Source organism: Pleurodeles waltl, chromosome 7 (genome assembly GCF_031143425.1).
Source record: "Pleurodeles waltl isolate 20211129_DDA chromosome 7, aPleWal1.hap1.20221129, whole genome shotgun sequence".
Lineage (NCBI taxonomy): Eukaryota > Metazoa > Chordata > Amphibia > Caudata > Salamandridae > Pleurodeles > Pleurodeles waltl.
The window spans coordinates 528,226,792-528,245,135 of NC_090446.1; the positions used below are offsets into that span (position 1 = coordinate 528,226,792).

The 18,344-nt window shown below is 45.8% G+C and overlaps 1 protein-coding gene across 1 annotated transcript in view; it reads left to right on the plus strand.

Moving 5' to 3' along the window:
- LOC138246908 (transmembrane protease serine 9-like) overlaps positions 1-18,344 on the plus strand; it is a 189,840-nt gene that overhangs the window by 75,305 nt on the left and 96,191 nt on the right. Inside the window, exons 4-5 of the mRNA XM_069201654.1 lie at positions 32-61; positions 9,492-9,654. Of these exons, the coding sequence (XP_069057755.1) occupies positions 32-61; positions 9,492-9,654 (193 nt within the window). The remainder of the gene's footprint in view (positions 1-31; positions 62-9,491; positions 9,655-18,344) is intronic.

Below are 18,344 nucleotides of genomic sequence, written 5' to 3' on the forward strand. Positions count from 1 at the left end.
ATAGCAGTGATTACTTTTTTCTTTGCCACAGGTGTTCAACTGGCAGAGTGTACGACTGCGGGTAAGATTTACAGCTTGTATATTTTAATATCATTTATGTGACTATCCACATATAAATAAATAAATATACATTGTTTAAGTGGTTGAAAAATAATAAAGGAATAACAATATTGCATTCTTTACAGGAGAAGCCTGGGTTTTACATATTATGTCAACTTACTCTGCATGTTCCTATTACAAATACTCTGGAATCTGTGGGGAGCCAGAAACTTGGTTTCACCTAACTTTTCCCCAAGTATCCCAATAAAAGTGGTATCTCCCTTGTGTGGGTAGACCTATTTATCTGCATGAGTAAATGACAAAAAAGGAACATGGACACATCACATTTTCCTACTGAAAATGACCCTTTTTTGCAATGTCAGTAGCTGTGGATTTTGGGCCCTAGCTCAGTTGCCACCTAGGGCAACCTAGCAAATTTTACTTTTCTGAAAGCTGGACACCAAAGAAATTCCAGGTCGGAGTGAGTTTCTTGGCTCCCACCAGCCTTCTTACCCAGAATCCATTGGAAACCTCTAACTTTGACTAAGAAAATACATTTTCCTCACATTTCTGTGATGGAACGTTCTGGAATGTACAGGGAGCCACAAACATTCCTCCAACTAGCATTTCCCCAAGTCTCCAGATAAAAATGGTCTCTCACTTGTATATCTAGGCCTAGTGCCCACAAGAGGAGATGGGCCAAAACACAACATGACACATCACATTTTTCCACTGAAGACGGACACTTATTTTTGCAAAGTGGGTAGCTGTCCATCTTGAGTCCTTGTTCAGAGGGCATCTAGGGAAAACCAGCAAACCTGTACATTTTTGAAAACTAGAGATCTGAGGGAGCCCAGGGGTGCATGACTTGTATGGCTCTCATTAGGTAATTTCACCCAGAAGCCTTTGCAAATATTAAATGTTGGTAAGAAACACCTTTTTCTCCCATTTCTGTGACAGAAACGTATAGAATCTGTGGGGAATCACAAATTTCCTTCCACCCAGCATTTGCCCAAGTCTACTGATAAAGATGCTACCTCACTGGTATGGTTAGGCCTAGTTCCAGCATCAGGAAAAGGACCCAAACGCAACATAGATGCATCACATTTTTGCACTGAAAATTGACCCTTTTTTGGCCATGTGGGTAGCTCTGGATTTTGAGCCCTACCTCAGCCGGCACCTAGGCAAGCCTAGCAAACCTGCAAATTTTTTAAACCTGGACAAGCAGGACAACCAGGGGAGTCCAGTGGTGCATGACTTGCATGGCTCTCATAGTGTAACTTTACCCAGAAACCCTTGCAAACATCAAGCGTTGGCAAGAAAAACACATTTTCTTCACATTTCTATGACAAAAAGTTATGGAAGCTTTGGAGAACCACACATTTTCCTGCAACCCTGAGTTCCCATTTATTTTCTGATAAGAATAGTACCTCAACTGTGTGGATGTGCCAAGAGAACACAACACAAAAGGTCCTAAAGTGCTACGTTCAGAGATAAGCAATGAGGGTAGCTGCAGTATTTGGGACAGTGCTTTAGTGCCATCCATACAAACGTACGAAGCTAGACCACCAGGGGATTCTAGGGTGGTGTACCTTGCATGGACCCCATGAGGTTTTCTTTTTTTAATAACCACATTTTATTAGGTTTAATATTATGAGGCATCATCTACCAATAGACACTCAACATCATCACATTTGTCTTAGAACAAAACATTGAATAATCACACTCATGGATAGCAACTTCCTCATTCCAATGGTAGCACATGGTATGCCTACCATTTACCCCAAATGTTATCGAGTTTTTGGGGGTAACTCCCTGCCTCATATGTTGCTTTTTCTTGGTATACACACCAGCCAACTCCCTTCTTCCAGACTGCCAGAGAAGGGGGCTCTGGTTGCTTCCAGTTTCAGATGAAGTCCATTTTGGCCACTAAAGCAGTCACTTCTATGAAGATCCTCTCAAGTCTTGGCCCCCAGCTTCTTCAGGATACCCAGCAGGGCGTCCGGTGGACCAAAGTAAATTTGTCTGCCCAGCACTTTTGAAATCTCGTTCCGTATCCCGTTCCAGAAAGATGACAGGGCAGGGCAGGCCCAGACCAAATGAAAGAAGTCGGTGGCAGGGAAAAAACATCTCCCACATGTAGCCTGAGCCACAAGGCACATCTGCTGCAGCCATTGGGGGGGTCAAATATGGTCTGTGGAAATAATTTATTTGGATCACGAAGTCTTGAGGAAATCACTAACTCTGTTGGGCCAAGTATGCCTCCCTCCAGTCATCATGGTCCAGCCCTCCCACCTATTCCTGTGGAGGAAGTCATCTGGTGCTTTGATCAGCAAGGAGGGAGAAATCATCAAGATGGCCCCCTTGCCCTATCTTCCCATCATTAGCCTGGCCCAAAGAGAACTGTATTTGGGGATCCACTGGGAGGTGGACCAGTAAAGCGTGACACAGCTGAAGGTATTGAAAGAATTGTGTATGAGAGAGGTTATATTGGTCTTGCATGTCCTGAAAGGACTTCAGCGGTCCCCCTCAAAAAACATCTCCCAAGTATGTGATTCCTATCCTGTCCCAGTGGGTGAATCCCATAAGATTCTTCACCTGCCTGAGCCAGGTATCTTGCCATAGTGGTGTCATATCCACATGGTGACGGTTCCAGTGGATAAAGTGGAGAGCCACTCTCCAGCAACGCAGTATAACCCGGGTACAGTAGCAGGCCAACAAGACCATCAAATCCCTTGAGGTGTAGCTCAAGGCAGTATGCAGAATCGTCCCATCCTCCTGTAAGCCACACTGATTGTGACCAGATGCGTAGCAAGGTAATAGCCATATATATCAGTCATGCCCGGGCCACCATCCAATGGAGCCTTTCACACAGAGGCAAACGCCACTTGGTGTCACACCCCTGCCCAAAAGAAGGCTGCTATCTTTGAAGTCAGGGTTCGAGACCACATCCAAGGGATTGGATGTCAAAAGTTCATCAAAATATAAAGATACAGTGGGAAACAGATAACTTTGAAGATAACAATGCATCCCATCAGATTCAATGGCAAGCGGCTTCATTTCCTCAAGTTCCAAACCAAGGCCAATGTGCACGGTCAAAAATTGAGGGACCAGGCTAGATCCAGGAGACATGAACTCCAGGATATTTAAAGGAGTTCCATTGTACTGGTATCTTGGGTCACCAGTACTGTCCAGCGGCATCTCCAGCCACTGCTACCAAAACTGATTTGCATAGATTAATTCACAAGCTGGAGGCCTCCTCATAAAGACAGAGCATTTCAAGGCATCTAGGGTCTGAGGACCACTGAGGAAGAGCAGGACATCATCCTCACAGAGAGCAGAACCGGTGCATCACACTTCATCAGGCCTGCCAGAGGCTCTATAATGAGGGCAACAAATCAGGAGGACAGAGGGCAACCCTGATGAGTGCCCTGAGTAGATTGAGAAAGGACCCCATTAACCCATACCTGGGCAGTAGGGATGTGGTATAGGAGACCCACAAGTTTACGAAAGGAGGGTTCCGAAGCCAGCCCATTGGAGCACAGCTCCAGAAACAGACATTAAACTGTGCCAAGTGCCTTCTAGAAATCGACAAGAAGGAGGGCCAGGGAGTGGCCCAAGTCGTTTGCTTGAGAAAGTGCCAGTTGCACCTTCCGAATGCAATGTCGTGTGCTTCTTCCCGGCATAAAGCTGCACTGGTTTGGATGGATTACGTAAGATAGTGTCCGGCTCAACCTAATTGATAAGGCCGCTGCAAAGATCTTGATTTCGGTAAGAGGGGCATAGGTTTGCAGGCTGGTCTGCCTTATGTATAACCACAACAGTGGCATTGTCTAGATCTGGGGGAAAGGAGCCATGTTTTGACTTTTCAGTGTCAACAAATGAGGTATCAAGTGGGTGCAATATCATTTAAAGAATTCAGTGGGGAAGGTCTTGCCAGACTGGAGGTAAGATATAGCAATCTTACCTCTTCTGCCGTTAAAGGCTAATCAGGTTATCGAGCCAAGAAGTCAAGAATAGGGGGCTGAGAGATATCCCAATGGAGGGGTGGGGGCTTCTACCTCACTTGGGGGAATCGGGAGCACTGTCTAGAGGTCTTGGTAGAATACTGTGATGGCCTGGGAGAACACCGCCAACTCCTCGCATAGGGCCCCAGAGGAGTCTATAATGGCTGGCACTATCCTGTTAGAGACATCCTGTGTTGCTAGCCAGTACAGCAGTTTGCCAGACCTATCTCTGGAATGATATACCTACTTGGTTGATGCTCTCCAGCACTGCTTCACCTCTTCCAGAGAGACCAGCCCAGCCGAGAAAGTGCCAGTGCCAGTTGGCTTTCAACTTCTCCCAGGTCAGTACCGCAAGTCAGATGCTCCAAGGTAAGGATATGGAGCTCTAGTATCGGCCACCTGCACCAGCCGGCACTGTTCCTTTCTCTTTACATACCCTTTAAGCTGGCCCCTTAAGGTAGGCTTTCTTGCCACCCACAAGGTCCCAGAGGAGGTCACTCAGCCGTAATTGGTCTGAAAGAAGACCTGTAGTTCCTCTTTCATGAAGTCTGCATATCCCTGGTCCTTCAGGAGAGAGGGAGCTCGGTTGGGTACCCCATTCAAGAAGGTGGGGTTCGTGACTGGATATGCCTTGTGGCAGGATCTGAACAGACTATATTAGTAGCAAGTCACAGGCCGGAAGCTAAAGGAAGTCAAATCTGGACTACGTTTTGTGAGCTGCAGACATGTGCATGTAAGACCACTGTGTGGGATTCCACAAATGCCACACGTCACAGAGACCTATGGAGTCAGCCCAGGAGGTTAAGTGAGCAGACTGCACCACCCTACCCAGGCGCAGAGCATCAGATGTGTCTTGTGTTGGGTCCAGAACCGCATTAAAGTCCTTGCCTATCAAGGTCATCACTGGAGGAAGTGACACCACTAGGGTTGAAGCTCCTGCAGAGTCAAATGTAGGAGCAGCTGGGAAACACATCACAAGACAAAATTGTAGTACTTGGCTTCCAGGCGCCCTTCAATTTCCACATATCTCTCGTGGGGGGCTTCTTGGGAAGCTAATACCCCCAATGGAAAAGATCTGTGCAGGAGAATCACGACCCTTCTCGAGCCCCTAGAAAATCCTGCATGAAAAATGCAATTATATCCAAACTGGTCGAAGAAAGGGCAGCTAGACCCAAAAAGGTGTGTCTTCTGGAGCAGGATCATGTCTGGTCTATGTCTCTTAATGTAGCGCAGCGCCGCTGATCTCTTGAAATGGTCTAAAAGACTGTGTACGTTCCAGGAGACAACTTTAAACATCTGGAGGGAGGGCAAGAATGGTATATCAACCTGTGGCCCCACGGAAACAGCAGCAGGTAGGTGCACAATACCATGGAGTCTAACACATAGTTAGGGACATTTGCAGTGGAAAACCCTTGTGATGTGTGCCTGAAAATATAACATCTCAAAATAACAATCTAACTCAATACATCACACCCCCCAAGTCCCCCCACCCCATAACTCCAACCCGAAGCATCTGTCGCCTAAAAGAATAGCATGGTACAACTAAATCAGCAGAGTCGAGGTCCCCAGATGCCTATAAAAAGGAAAACAGTGCCTGACAGCAGCATCTGGCAATTGGAATATGAGACCTTATTCTTGACAACTGTAGGAAGATTGACCCCGTGCCCCTCCAACTCCCCCATAATTCTAACTGTGAGAAATACATCACCTCTCCCAGTAGGTATGATCATTTGGAAGCACAACAGTATATGGCAGTGCAATGTGATATGAAATATCTAGGGGGTTCAGGTCAGTGAGTCAGTTATGTTCTCTAAGGACTTAAAGAGAGCTGGGGTGTCAGAGAGGCTCGCTTCGCGGTCTGCGGCATCCAGGGCCTCCTCTACAGAAGAGGGGCTCGCCAACTCCTGTCTTCTACGCTGGCCCAGTTTGTCCCTCTGAGAATGGGTGCATTTTCTTTGGGGTGCTCAAGCGGGAGGTTGTGGAGGGCGTTCCGTAGCCCCTGGCCCCACCAGGTCCCCAGAGCCCTTCGGCCACAGCGGTCTCAACTCCATTGCCCACTCCTAGGCTTGTTCAGAGGTGTCCAAAAAATAGGTTGTTGTGTAAAACATCACCTTGAGACAGGCCGGGAAAAGAAGTATGAACTGGATTTTAAGTGCACGGAGTTTCTGTGTGACCTCCTCAAATGAGCTGCAATGCTGCTGGAACACTCTGGATCGGGATTTTGGTGTTCAAGTACTCCAGATCTTGTTAAGGCTGGACTTCTGGGAGGATAATATTGCGGTCTCGATAGCTGAGGATGTGTGCTATCATGAGGCGGGGGGGGTTCCAGGTGGAGGTCTTTTAGTAAGGGTGCAATGCACCTGGTCCACCACAAAACAATGAGACAGTTTACCTGTTGGAAACCAGGAACGGAACTATTCCTCTAGGAGGCCGTCCATTCCGAATACCTCCGCCCCCTCTGGAAGGCCAATAAGAAGCAGGTTTTTCCTTCTTGATCTATTTTCAGCATCTTTTCCCCTTTTCTCCAGGGAAGCCACCATGCACATCAGTTTGCGTTTGAGGGTCGCTACCTCATCCTCTGTTGTGGAGATCTGGGTTTCGGCCTCCATCACCCTCTCACCACTTTGAGCAGGTCTTAACGCACGAGGGAGACGTCAATGCAGAAGCCATCTACTTTGGATTCCACTGCCTCCCTCGAGTCTTGAATTGCTTTAAGGATGGCTGTCAAGTCTGTAGGGGGCTGGCAAGATACGACAGGGGCTCCCCCATTCCCCCCATCACCCAACACAGAAGTGGTGTGCTGGTCTATTTTTGGTCTGGGCAGGCATCGTTGTTGGGGTTTATTGCACCTAGATCCCAGCTGTAGAGATGACCGCTGATATAGGGAGCAAAGATGCAATATAGCTGACCCGCTTACCCTGGGGCAGCACAAGTAGCCAGCTCCACCAAGTGTAGCTCTGCCCCTGGGAGTTGCCACTCCTATCCACAGTTTGACACCGAATCTGATAAGGCTTGTGAGAGGACTATTAGAGGAGTCATGTGACCATCGACCTGCTTGCTCCAGGGCAGCACAAGCAGTTGGTGGCAGCCGGCCCAGATCTCTTCAGCAGGTTGGGCCCTCATCCAACCAACGCAGGTAGATGGGTTCAGGTGGATGAATGCTTAGACTGAAGTATTTCTCCCATCACTCTGCCAGTCTCCTCACCAATGTCCACAGGGAGTAGTGGTCGTTTGATCAGAAGCACTTCAGAGAGCCCACTGTCCAGCCATGCACGGACACACACCGGGTAGACTGGTGCCAGCACCAGATCTGGTACTACCTCCAGTGCAGAAAAACACCCCTGGAGTCCAGGTCAGTGAGTCAGCAGGGTAATGCAAGTCCATCAACGCTCAATCGCCTCCACCCTCAGTGCATTGCATCCGATGGTATGAGGTTTATTTAAGTGGTATCACCAGGTATTCAGGGTGCAGCCATGCATTCTTACTTTCTGTGCCATATACGTCAGAACATCAATATGTTCAGGGCCCCAAGCCACCTCTTCATGGGGTATGCTTCTGCCAGGGCCCTACATTGCCCACTGCTGCAGGCGGGCCCACCACTGTACCAGGCTGGACCCCATGTCCTGCACGAGTGGTCCACTGGTGATGTGGATTCAAGCTCCAATGGGCCAGCAGAACTGGTGCATAAGCAGCAGCTTCTGCAGGAAAGGGAAGGTCCCCCAACGCCTATGTACCTCCCCCAGTCACCAGACAGTAGAGGACAAGGGGTCTCAGGGGTCCCAGCCTATCACTCGTACCCCACCTGATAGGTGCCTTGCTGCTTTGATCATGGCCGATTCTTGGAGCAGGCAGGTCATGCTCCGGCTGTATTTCCAAGCGCCAAATCTGTGCGGCCTCCCGGACCCTCCCGGCCTCACCTGCACTCCAAGGGTCTCCTCTATGAAGAGGGGGGGCATCCATTAATTCTGTCAGGGACCTCCAGCTTCCAGGTGCCCAGCTGACAGGATCTCACGCCGCTTGGAGGCATCGTTCACAAGCTGATCACAGGCCGCCGGGGGAAGCACTGCGGTTGCCCTTTTTACGCAGCTCGTTGACAGAACAGTCTCCGCAGGGAGGCCCCCTTAGCTTCGCCGTCACCCCAGCAAGTACAAGAAGGGTGTCTAGGGAACCACAGGTGTCAGGGATAAGAAAATGGTTTCCATTAGGGCTGCTGTCTGGTAGGATGAGGGCTGATTGAAATCAGGTGACTAGTTAAGTCTCGAACGCCATTGTGGCTTCCTAGGCCTTGACCGCCGATTAGGTTTTCTTAACACAATGCCCTGCAAACCTCAAACTTTGCTTGAAATCACACATTCTCCTTACATTTCTGTGATAGAAACTGGTAGAATCTGCAGAAATCCACATATTTCCTACCACCAAATGTTACCCCACTTGTGCGGACAAAATGATGCCCACTTGTGTGGCTGGTCTTAGTGCCTATGAGAGAAACAGATCAAACCGAGGTCAGTGGGTGAGGGCTCCTACTGACCATTGTTTGATTCGTTCCTGTAGCGGGCATAAGACCCAGCCACAAAAGTGGGACAACTGTTTTGCATACGGCAGTGCCGGCTTTGTATAGCTCACTGAACAGTTCTACTCCCATCTAGAAGCTGTCCACATAAAGGTTCTACCCTTTGTGAAGGAGTGGCTGGACAAGCTCCCATTCAGTCTTTCCTGTGATTCTTGGTATGGGAGAGCAAACTACAGAGTTTAGAGTTGAGTCCTTACCTGTTTGCACTCTCAAGGTTTATACAAAGCCAGTAAAGCTCTCACACAGCATGTACACCTGATGCCGTAGGGAGCTCTTTTGCTTTGAATTTACTGCCTGAATAGCAGCCACCCATTGTACATGTTCATTCACATGTTCATTCACAAAAGTAAGCTTTTGTGTAAGTTTAAACTTGTTGTACTACTACTACTTTACTACTACTAATTTCACTAGTAATAAAATTGCACACGTAGTTTGTGAATACCAAAAAGTAGTAAAGTTACTAAACCTAGTGTAAACTTACACAAAAGTGTAACTTTACCTTTATGAAACTGGCCCCAAGAGTTTAGGTAACAATGATTATTTCAACGTTCACTCATTCTGAATGCCAGCTATCCACTTTTTACTTTGTACTGCTACAAAAGGTTGTTCTTTATTATTCTTTTTTTCGTGCACACCTCAATGTAACTTATTCATAAGGTTGTAAAGAGGGCACCTTCAAGTAGAGCTTCAACAGTACTTGATTAAGGTGCCATTCCAGCAGGTAAGGAATAATTAAGTTGGAGCTGCAGACCCTAAGATAGGAAAATAGCGGTCCTTAAGTCTCCCTGCTACAAAAGTTAATTGACAATGGTCCCACTTTGATGTCTGTGCTTAAGCTCTTTACACATGCTCTCTCTCCCTGTTCTGCATTCCAGTGTGTGGTTCGCCGAAGATCTCGGACCGAATTGTGGGTGGTCAAAATGCGTACAATGGTCAGTGGCCTTGGCAGATCACCCTGCAGAAAGAAGGAGTCCACTTTTGTGGGGGTTCCTTGATCACAGAGCTTTGGGTGCTAACTGCAGCACACTGTTTCCCCAGGTAAAAGATCAATGATAGAATTGTGTTATATGGAGGCATATTAAGTGTCATATGTGATTTTTAGGTTTGTGGGATGCCACCCATTGCCAGGAAGGCCTGGTCAATTGCTCTGAGATTAATTATGGAAGATGGAGTAGACAACTGAAAGTAGTGGTAGAGGGCTTGTAGTGAAAATACATCTGGTAATAGGTATCTCTAATCACCATAAGCAGTTTTTACATCATAAGTTCAAGTAGCGATTATACATTTCTTTAAAATCCATAGCCTATTACATTTGGATTGCAAAAGACTGGACCTTATGTGACAAATACCCTAAGAAACTCTCTGTTGGAACAAAATAATAACCATTAATTATAAAGCGTTATTTTCCTTGACACTTGGCCAAAAAGCAAAAAGACATTACATGGATGGCCATCCAGGGAGGTCTGCCAGTGAGAGCCTTCACTGTGGATTCAGATGCTTCACGTCCAGCCTGAGAAGATGCACAGCAGATGAGACATCCCACCACCTCTTCTGGGGATGCACCTCCACCCAGAAGCTGCTGAGAGTCCTTAGCACAGAGCTCTAGGCCCTGATACCCAAACATGTATCACTGTAGACTCAGTAATGTATGGTTTGTGTCCAGGAACAAACTCACTCTGAGATTTCCAGGACTGCTAGAGGCTCCTGGCCAATTTAAAGATGTTCTTCTGTTATCCCCAAAAAATCCTAATCAGTTGGAACATTTAATGCTAAAATCCATACACTTTGGCGCTATATTATACACTTTTACTCAGTGCAAGTGAATGTACGTAAGAAAATGTGATAAAAACATATCTTAAATCTCTGCACTATTCAATAGATGTTATGCTCTCAACAGAACAAAAACAAACATCTCCATAACAAACTAACTCTATAGGTTTTTGAAATCCTCACTCTGATGTACCAACTTCAGAATGAGCCTTTGCTTTGCTAGAACGGTTCAGCAGAAATATGCAGTATACAATGCAGGCTACCATACTTATTTAAAATACATGTACGTATGCACTAATGCTAAATCTTTAGCATTCTTCAAATAGGTACAAAAGCCGTTGATTATTATAATGTAACAGTACAGGTTAGGGCATGCATTAGCAGTTGTACTTTCAAAGAAAACATGTAAGAACTGAGGCACTGTTGCAAGCTTAAGGTATTACATGGAATTACTAGGTAGTCTTACCATGGTATACCAACAAAATACCCAGCAGTGGACCTCGGATTCATTCTCAGCAAACCCTAGCTCAGTCTTGGTAGTGTGGTAAAGAGCAGTCAGGCTACTTAGAGGAACATGCGTAAAGGATTTCACATTAACAACATGGGCGATGAGTAAATGATATGACTTGACAGAAATCCAACACTAATTTAGAAAAATAGATTATAATTTACTCTTAATTTAGACATCAAAATGAACTTTATAGCTTTTGTACAACCGGAGATCTTTAAGTCTTTAGAAAATACAGTACTTTCCAGATTTAAAGGGCTTCCATTGAAGTCAATAGGGAAAATAGCAGTCTATATTTGGGCAGTTGTAGGGTGAGTTCCGATGAACTCACGGGAACTTAAGATTCTGTGGGGACCTAGACCAAGATTTAACAGTCAGACTTTTGTTACCTTGTCCAGGGAGTCCGGTTGCAGAAGTGGCTTGGCTGTCCTTGGTGCTGAATGGTCCACAGTGGCGGGTGTGTTTTGCACTCCATTAAAAAACTGGACTTGGGGGTGGATGCACACTCTACCCTTCAGATGTAGAGGTCTTTGGGGGACCAGGACCAGGAAACAATGCTTGGATCTTCACCACCTCGTCCGGTGGCTTCTGGTGTAGAGGTGGCTCCTAGCTGTCAGTCACCGGGCTGGTCATGCCAAAGATGCGTTTTCTGCTCCAGTCGAGGTTACGTCCTTCAGGCTGCAGTCCAATAGGAGAGTCGGTCTCTATGCTGGGGGGTGCCCTGGAGTCAGTGAACGTCGTGTGGCTGTTGGTTTCTGGGCAGGTGACAGACAAGGCTTCGTAGCTGCAAAGGTGGTCCACAGGCTTTCTGGTGGCTGGAGGTCATTTGGCAGGGAGTAGGGGCTTGAAACTTGGAACAGGCCTCACTCTTACTCTTAAGATGCTGGGGACCAAGTTTCTTTAGGCTCAGACACACAGAGCCTGTCAGGTTGCAGTTTTTCGATCTCAGCCCACCTTTACTCCTGCAGTTTACAGCTGGACTGGTACCACCAGTCAGGGGAGTCTTCCTTGGACTTTCGGTGTCCACTGGGGTCCCTCTAGCTGGGACCAACGAGCTTCACCTTGGGCACGCGTCAGGATGCGGTTCCAGTACTGGTCTCCTAGGTCACTCTATGTCCTCTTCTTTGCGCAGGGACTGGAGGATGGAGTCCACGTTCTGTTGTTGGTGCAGACATCTCTTCTTTTCCAGGTAAGATCTAAGTTCTGGTGCCAGGGGAGTCCCTTAAATCCTGATTTAGGGGGTGTTTAAGGGTCTGAGAGACAGTGCACAATGGGCTACTAGTCCCTGTGGCTAGTCTGCCTCTGCAGTGATGACTTCCTGTGGGAATATGTCTCCCTCGACCCAGAACCCACTGTTCTTAGGGTCTGCCTAGATAGCAGAACCCTCCCTCTGCTGTGCAGACTTCCTAGCCTACCATTAAGGTATGGCTAGTTCTATAAGGGTTCGCGCTTCCTGCATAGCTAATTTCCTTCCTGCCTCACCTGGCAGGGCGGGAAGGATTTTCTCCTCCTACTCTGGGGGGGACAGCTACCTACACATCAAAGGCAAGTGAAGTCTTTGAGGCTCACCACCCTGATGCCTTTCTCACCAGCCAGCCTGGGTGGGAGGAGGTGGGAGCTTTTTCCTGCTCAGGCCCTTTATCTTACGCCCTGCCAACGTGCTAGCACCACCGGCAGGAGGTCAGACTCTTGTCTGTGGTGACAGTGGCTCAGGAGAGCCTGCCAAAACATTATAGGGCTCTGTAACTGGGTGGGAATCCTCTAAGGTACCACCTTAATCCTAAACATGGGCTAAAAAGCACAGTGTTTAATACCAAACATGATGGGATTCAACTGGGCCATTGCAGAGCTGGACATCTGAGCAGTGGTCAGATGCCAGCCCATGTTATACAATGGGCAGCTGGTTACTCAGGCCGGCATTACATTTTAGATCCCTGGGTACCAACTACTAGGGACTTACAGTGCAGCACGAGCAGTTGGTGGCAGCCGGCCCAGGTCTCTTACAAGGGCGGTAAGGTCCTTGCCACTTGGCCTATGCAATTCAAAATACAATTTTAGGGAAAGAGCATGGGTACTGCGGCCTGGTTAGCAGGCCTCAGTACACTGACAGGTCAAAAACAACAGCATTTGACAGCAAAAAGTAGGAGATGACCATCCAAAAAGGGACACTTTACAACAGGCACATATGTAAATGAGTTCAATTGCTTATACTATTAATTAACCATTATTGAGGTAAATCGAGCAGCAACTAATGTCATTGAACAAGTTGCCTGCAACATTAATAGGAAAAATCTATTTGATAAAAATGTCTATACTGCCTCAATGTCTCTTTCTCTTGCAAACAACCCTTTGCTACCTTGCTAAATAATTTGTTAAAAACGTAAATACAGTTATATCTTTATTTATTTGAAAAGGAAGACAACCTGAGTCATTCGAAAGAAGTAGTCTTGAACTCATTAATTCTGAATGGGTGAAGGTGATTGACAATTGTGTCCTGAAGGAAATGTTTGGCCCTCCTGAATGAGATTTAACAATCCCAAATGTATTTTCTTAAAGTAGTATATAACCTACGTGAGAAGATGTTAAAATCTAATCTCCTCTGTCTAAAATGTTTTAGAAGTCCACACTGCTGTGGGGCAACCCAATGCTCAATCCGCGATATCAACGGACAGGGTCACTCGTGGGAGCGGAAAGAGATCGCCATGTTAAGTTCACTAGACAAGCAAAGCACATTCAATTATTTTTCTGAGCTCCAGGCAGAATTTGTTCTTCCTTTCCGGGATGCTTTTTCAAAAATACACACAACTTAAAAGTGGGGCAATTAATCCGAATAAGGGAGAACCATTGGCTACATACGTTGGGCTGGAACCATATTTAGGCTGAAAAAGATATCAAGTATCTATTTTGCTCTTCTACTAAAGATGGGCTTAGACAATGTATTGGCTGCGATAACACGTAAACAGGAAGTGGCTGGGCTATATCTAACATTATCCGAACTAACCCACCCATGTGAGAAGATGCACATGCTTCTGAAAGAGGCAAATTATTGTAGCTCCTTGTGGGGTACAGCATTCTGGCTGTTTCAAATGCCTTTAAAGTTGAATAATTGTTTACTAGACGCTAATCCATTCTGCATCAGAAAAAAAATCAGTTTGGTGCACAGAAACACTTGCTTTTGAATGGCATCTATTAAAAGAGTAGTGGAGTCAGATCCAAGTGTGGCTAAGGGATACAATTGGCCAAAGTGTTATTAGAACTTTAAAACATCCCTGATAGCTCTTCCTCCCATATATCAGCAACACCGGTTGCTTGTCCATCATATGCTCTTTTAAGGACCCTTAGTAGCACATAGAAAGAAAGTGAAAACATGGAAAGACTTCAATCTGCATCAAGAAAGGCGACTGCGGAGATGAAATATAGTGCAGTTTGTGGATAATGCTATCATATGAGAATGGGGCTGTCCGGGAAAATGGAAAAATTGTGGGATACTGTTTGCAGCAAGATCACTGATTGGTGAAGGATTGCAAGAGGAATTTTTAAAGAGAAATGTATTTGATTCTAGGCGAGGGGCCTTTTAAGTGCCTATTTCAGGCATGAAGCGCTACCATAATAGTTTCGCTCCCAGTGGTTCTCGCGGTGTACAGATAAAGGGGCGAGGAAGGGACGCGTTCTATTGTACATAACGTCTTATTGAGTAAATAGATTATTGCCCGACACTAGGTAAGTGGAGCACACACAGGTTACCCACTTGGTTTGTAACAATTTTAGTATCCTTGTTTCTTTAATTATAAATACTAACATCTAGGCAAAAACATAACATAATATAGGTTTCATTCATTTCCAAAAAGATTTATTTTCAATTAGTACAGAAGAAAAGAAGAAAATAAGGTTTGATAATGATGCTTTTCGTGAAAAATGTGTTGGCTGACATTTAAAGCCAGGGAAGAAATCTATAAATCGATTTGAAGACCTGTGATTCTAAATTCCTGAAAGAAACTAACTGGCAAAACTTGACTGATGGATAGTGAGATGTGTGAATCAAACTGAAGATCTTGTTCTGGTGTATTAGAGCCAGGGCCGGTTTTAGGGCGGTGCGAGCGGTGCGGCCGCACCGGATGCTGAGCTGGATTGGAGGGTGCTGACCCCAGGGGGTAGCTGTGTTTAGGAATGAATCTCGAAACTTGCGATTTAAAATCACCTACTGAAAAGTTCCTAGTGCGTTCATCCTTCAGTAAACAATGAAACTGTCAAGATACCTCTTGTAATTAACGTTCCCGCTAGGGAGACAGATGGGAGTTTTGTCCAGTGGCAGCTTTGAAACCTCATAAAGTACCATAGAGGATTAATAGGCCTACTGCAAAGAACAGAACTATATTTTATGTAGATAGCTGAGCGGATTAGTAAAGCCAGCCTATACCACCGCATTAAAACAAATGGATGTATTTGAAAGGGGGGCTATTGAGACATGAGGGGCACATTTGCCGGGTGGTAATGAGTGAATGCGAGGAGGTGGTCATGGGGTGGGGGGGGGGGTGGGGGGGGGGGGGCGCCAAGAAAGACTGTCACACAGGGCGCCATCAGCACTAAAGCCGGACCTGCTTAGAGCAAATTGATTAATTATAAATTCGTATTTGGATATTTATCATTTGAATATAAATCTTTTTGGACTGTAATTATTTGAAAATTAATCAAACATAAACGATTTTATTACATAATTAATTTTAAGTTCATTCAGCACTAAATCAGATGTTTTACTATTATCACTAACTCAGCATTATCGTGACATCATAATCAGCAACTAGACAGTAAGAGAGAACCAGAAAATCTGAAAGGCGACTGTTCTGGTGGGTTCAGATATAATGTACGAACGATAATTTGCTTTACCTATCTGTTTTGTAAGACTATTATAATTGAAATGTGAACGGAACTTGAAAAACCCCTGCTTGACTCAATAAAAAGTGCTATTGGTGAATTACACTCATAACTCCTAAACACCTCAAATATAAGAATCAACTTCAAAGGCACTTACGTGCTATTGTTTTCTGTTGAAATATTTTTGTAAGATAAACTTGGGAAATTAGCACTCCTGTCCCACGCAAAGCTAAACAACTGATTGAATTTGCACATTTATATATCCCTCTGTGCCTGGGAGAGGTCTCGAGTAGCCATGTACAAAGTTTTTATCATGCAAGACAGCTCTTGCATAAATCAGATTTATTGTGATATCTGTAATTTGCAGACTTTTCAGAATACGGGTCTCACTTGTGGCCCACTGATAAATAGACAGAATTCCAGGCTTGTGAAAAGCTTTTGTGGGTCTTAAGTCGCAAACATGATTCGTAGCCCTTCTCAGGTTTTATGATGACAAATAGAGAAGGATAAGGTTCCCTGCTTTTTTTATGTATAAATAGATTTAGCAGAGGCACCACTGATCCCTGGGAAGAACATGGCCTGTGGTAAATAGCCCCAGGAGCCCCCCTTGTGGTGTCCATGCAGTATTCTAATGGTCTTCCAATTCATGGATATTAATTTGCCCCCAACAGGTCAAGTAGCAGGTGCAGGCTGCTGGAGACTCCATGTTTCTTTCTCTAGTCTAGAAGATCAGTCAGAGATATACATTGCTGCCTCTTTTAATGTTATGGTGAGCTCCTCCACTATAACCCTCCCAATAACATTTTGCTATACAACGCACATAATTGAAAGCCTCCTGAGCAACGTTTGCGGTCATTATTTCGCAGGAACGAAAATCCGGGCATAGTTACATTCAGTTGAATCAATCCATTTTGTGGTGAATTCCAGGGCGAATATGGCATCCATGTATACCCAACCTGCAAAATCGAGATCATAAAAAAGCTAGAATGTGCTCAGCTTTTAGAGAGCAATTTGTGTATCACGGTAGATATCACCTATTCCAGACAATAAGCCTGACAGTCCTTTATTTCCTCTGTGTCACAAAATATAAAGGAAGAGAATAACATGCAGCGTTTTGCATAGTATTGTATTGTAACATGTATATATATATATATATATATATATATATATATATATATATATATATATGTATATATACGTATATATATATATATATATATATATCACTTACCACCCTATGTGGGCACTGAAGGGCGTGTCTCTATACCATGTAGGTTGTGTAGTTGGAAGTGTATTGTCTTGTTTTAATTAAATGCTGGAAGTGTTTCGATATCATGCATGATGACCACAGAGGTGTGGTTGTCATGTTATGGAACACACTACTTTGGAGTTAGGGGTGAAGAACTATGTGAGGGAGGTGGGCAGTTTATCATTTTTGGTAAGCTGGCTGCTTTGGTCAGCGATTCAAATTAGTTATGGTATTTCTTAGGATCACAGTCCACTAAGTTGGTTACTGTAGATGGTTGTCCATTGTTAGCTTCTTGTTTATGTTTATGAATCTGAGCAGGCCTAGGTTGGATGGAGAGATGGTCAGGAGATCTGTTGGGATCCCTTTTATGAATTCTGCTGTGAGAAAGTCAAAAACTGGTTACAGTATGTAGTGTGTTAGGACATGCAGTGGAATGTATGTCGGAACAACGCATGCTGGAACAATGCATGCCTGAACAACGAGGTCGGAACAACGACTGCGTTGTTACCACTAATGCCTTTACCAGGAATGCCTGATGAATGCCTTAACAACGATTTTTCGTTGTAAAGGCATTCCTGGTAAAGGCATTAGTAATAGGCATGCATGGTTCCAGCATGCGTCCCCACTGGCCCCCCACCCCTAAAAATTACCGCAACCTCCCCACCCCCTCCCCTAAAACCACACCAACCCCCCACCCTTGCCCCTAAAACTACCCCAACCCCCCACCTTGTCCCTAAAATTACTGCAACCCCCACCCTACCCCCAAAGCCTACAACAACCCCAACCCCCACCCCATCCCTGAAACCTAAAGTACCCCAACCCCCACCCCTAAAACCTAAAACCACCCCGCCCCTAAAACTACCCCGAGCCCCCCACCCTGCCCCTAAAACCTAAACCTTCCCACCCCGCCCCTAAAATTACCCGACCCCCCAACCCACACCTAAAACCACCCCAACCACCACCTCTAAAATTACCGCAACCCCTCACCCCGCCCCCTAAAACCACCCCAACCCCCACCCCTAAAACCTAAACCACCCCAATCCCCCACTCCTAAAAACCTAAACCACTCGACCCCCCACCCCCAAATACTAAAAATACCCGACCCCCACCCGCCCCTAAAACTAAAAATACCCCTCCCCAAACCTAAACCGCCCGACCCCCCACTTTCGCCCCTAAAACTAAAAATACCCATCCCCTCCCTCCCCCGCCCTAAACCGCCCGACGCCCCCTCCCCTAAAGCTAAAACCCCAACCCCCCACCCCGCCCCTAAAACTAAAAATACCACCACCCCGCCCCTAAAACTAAAACCCCGACCCCCACCCCTGCCCC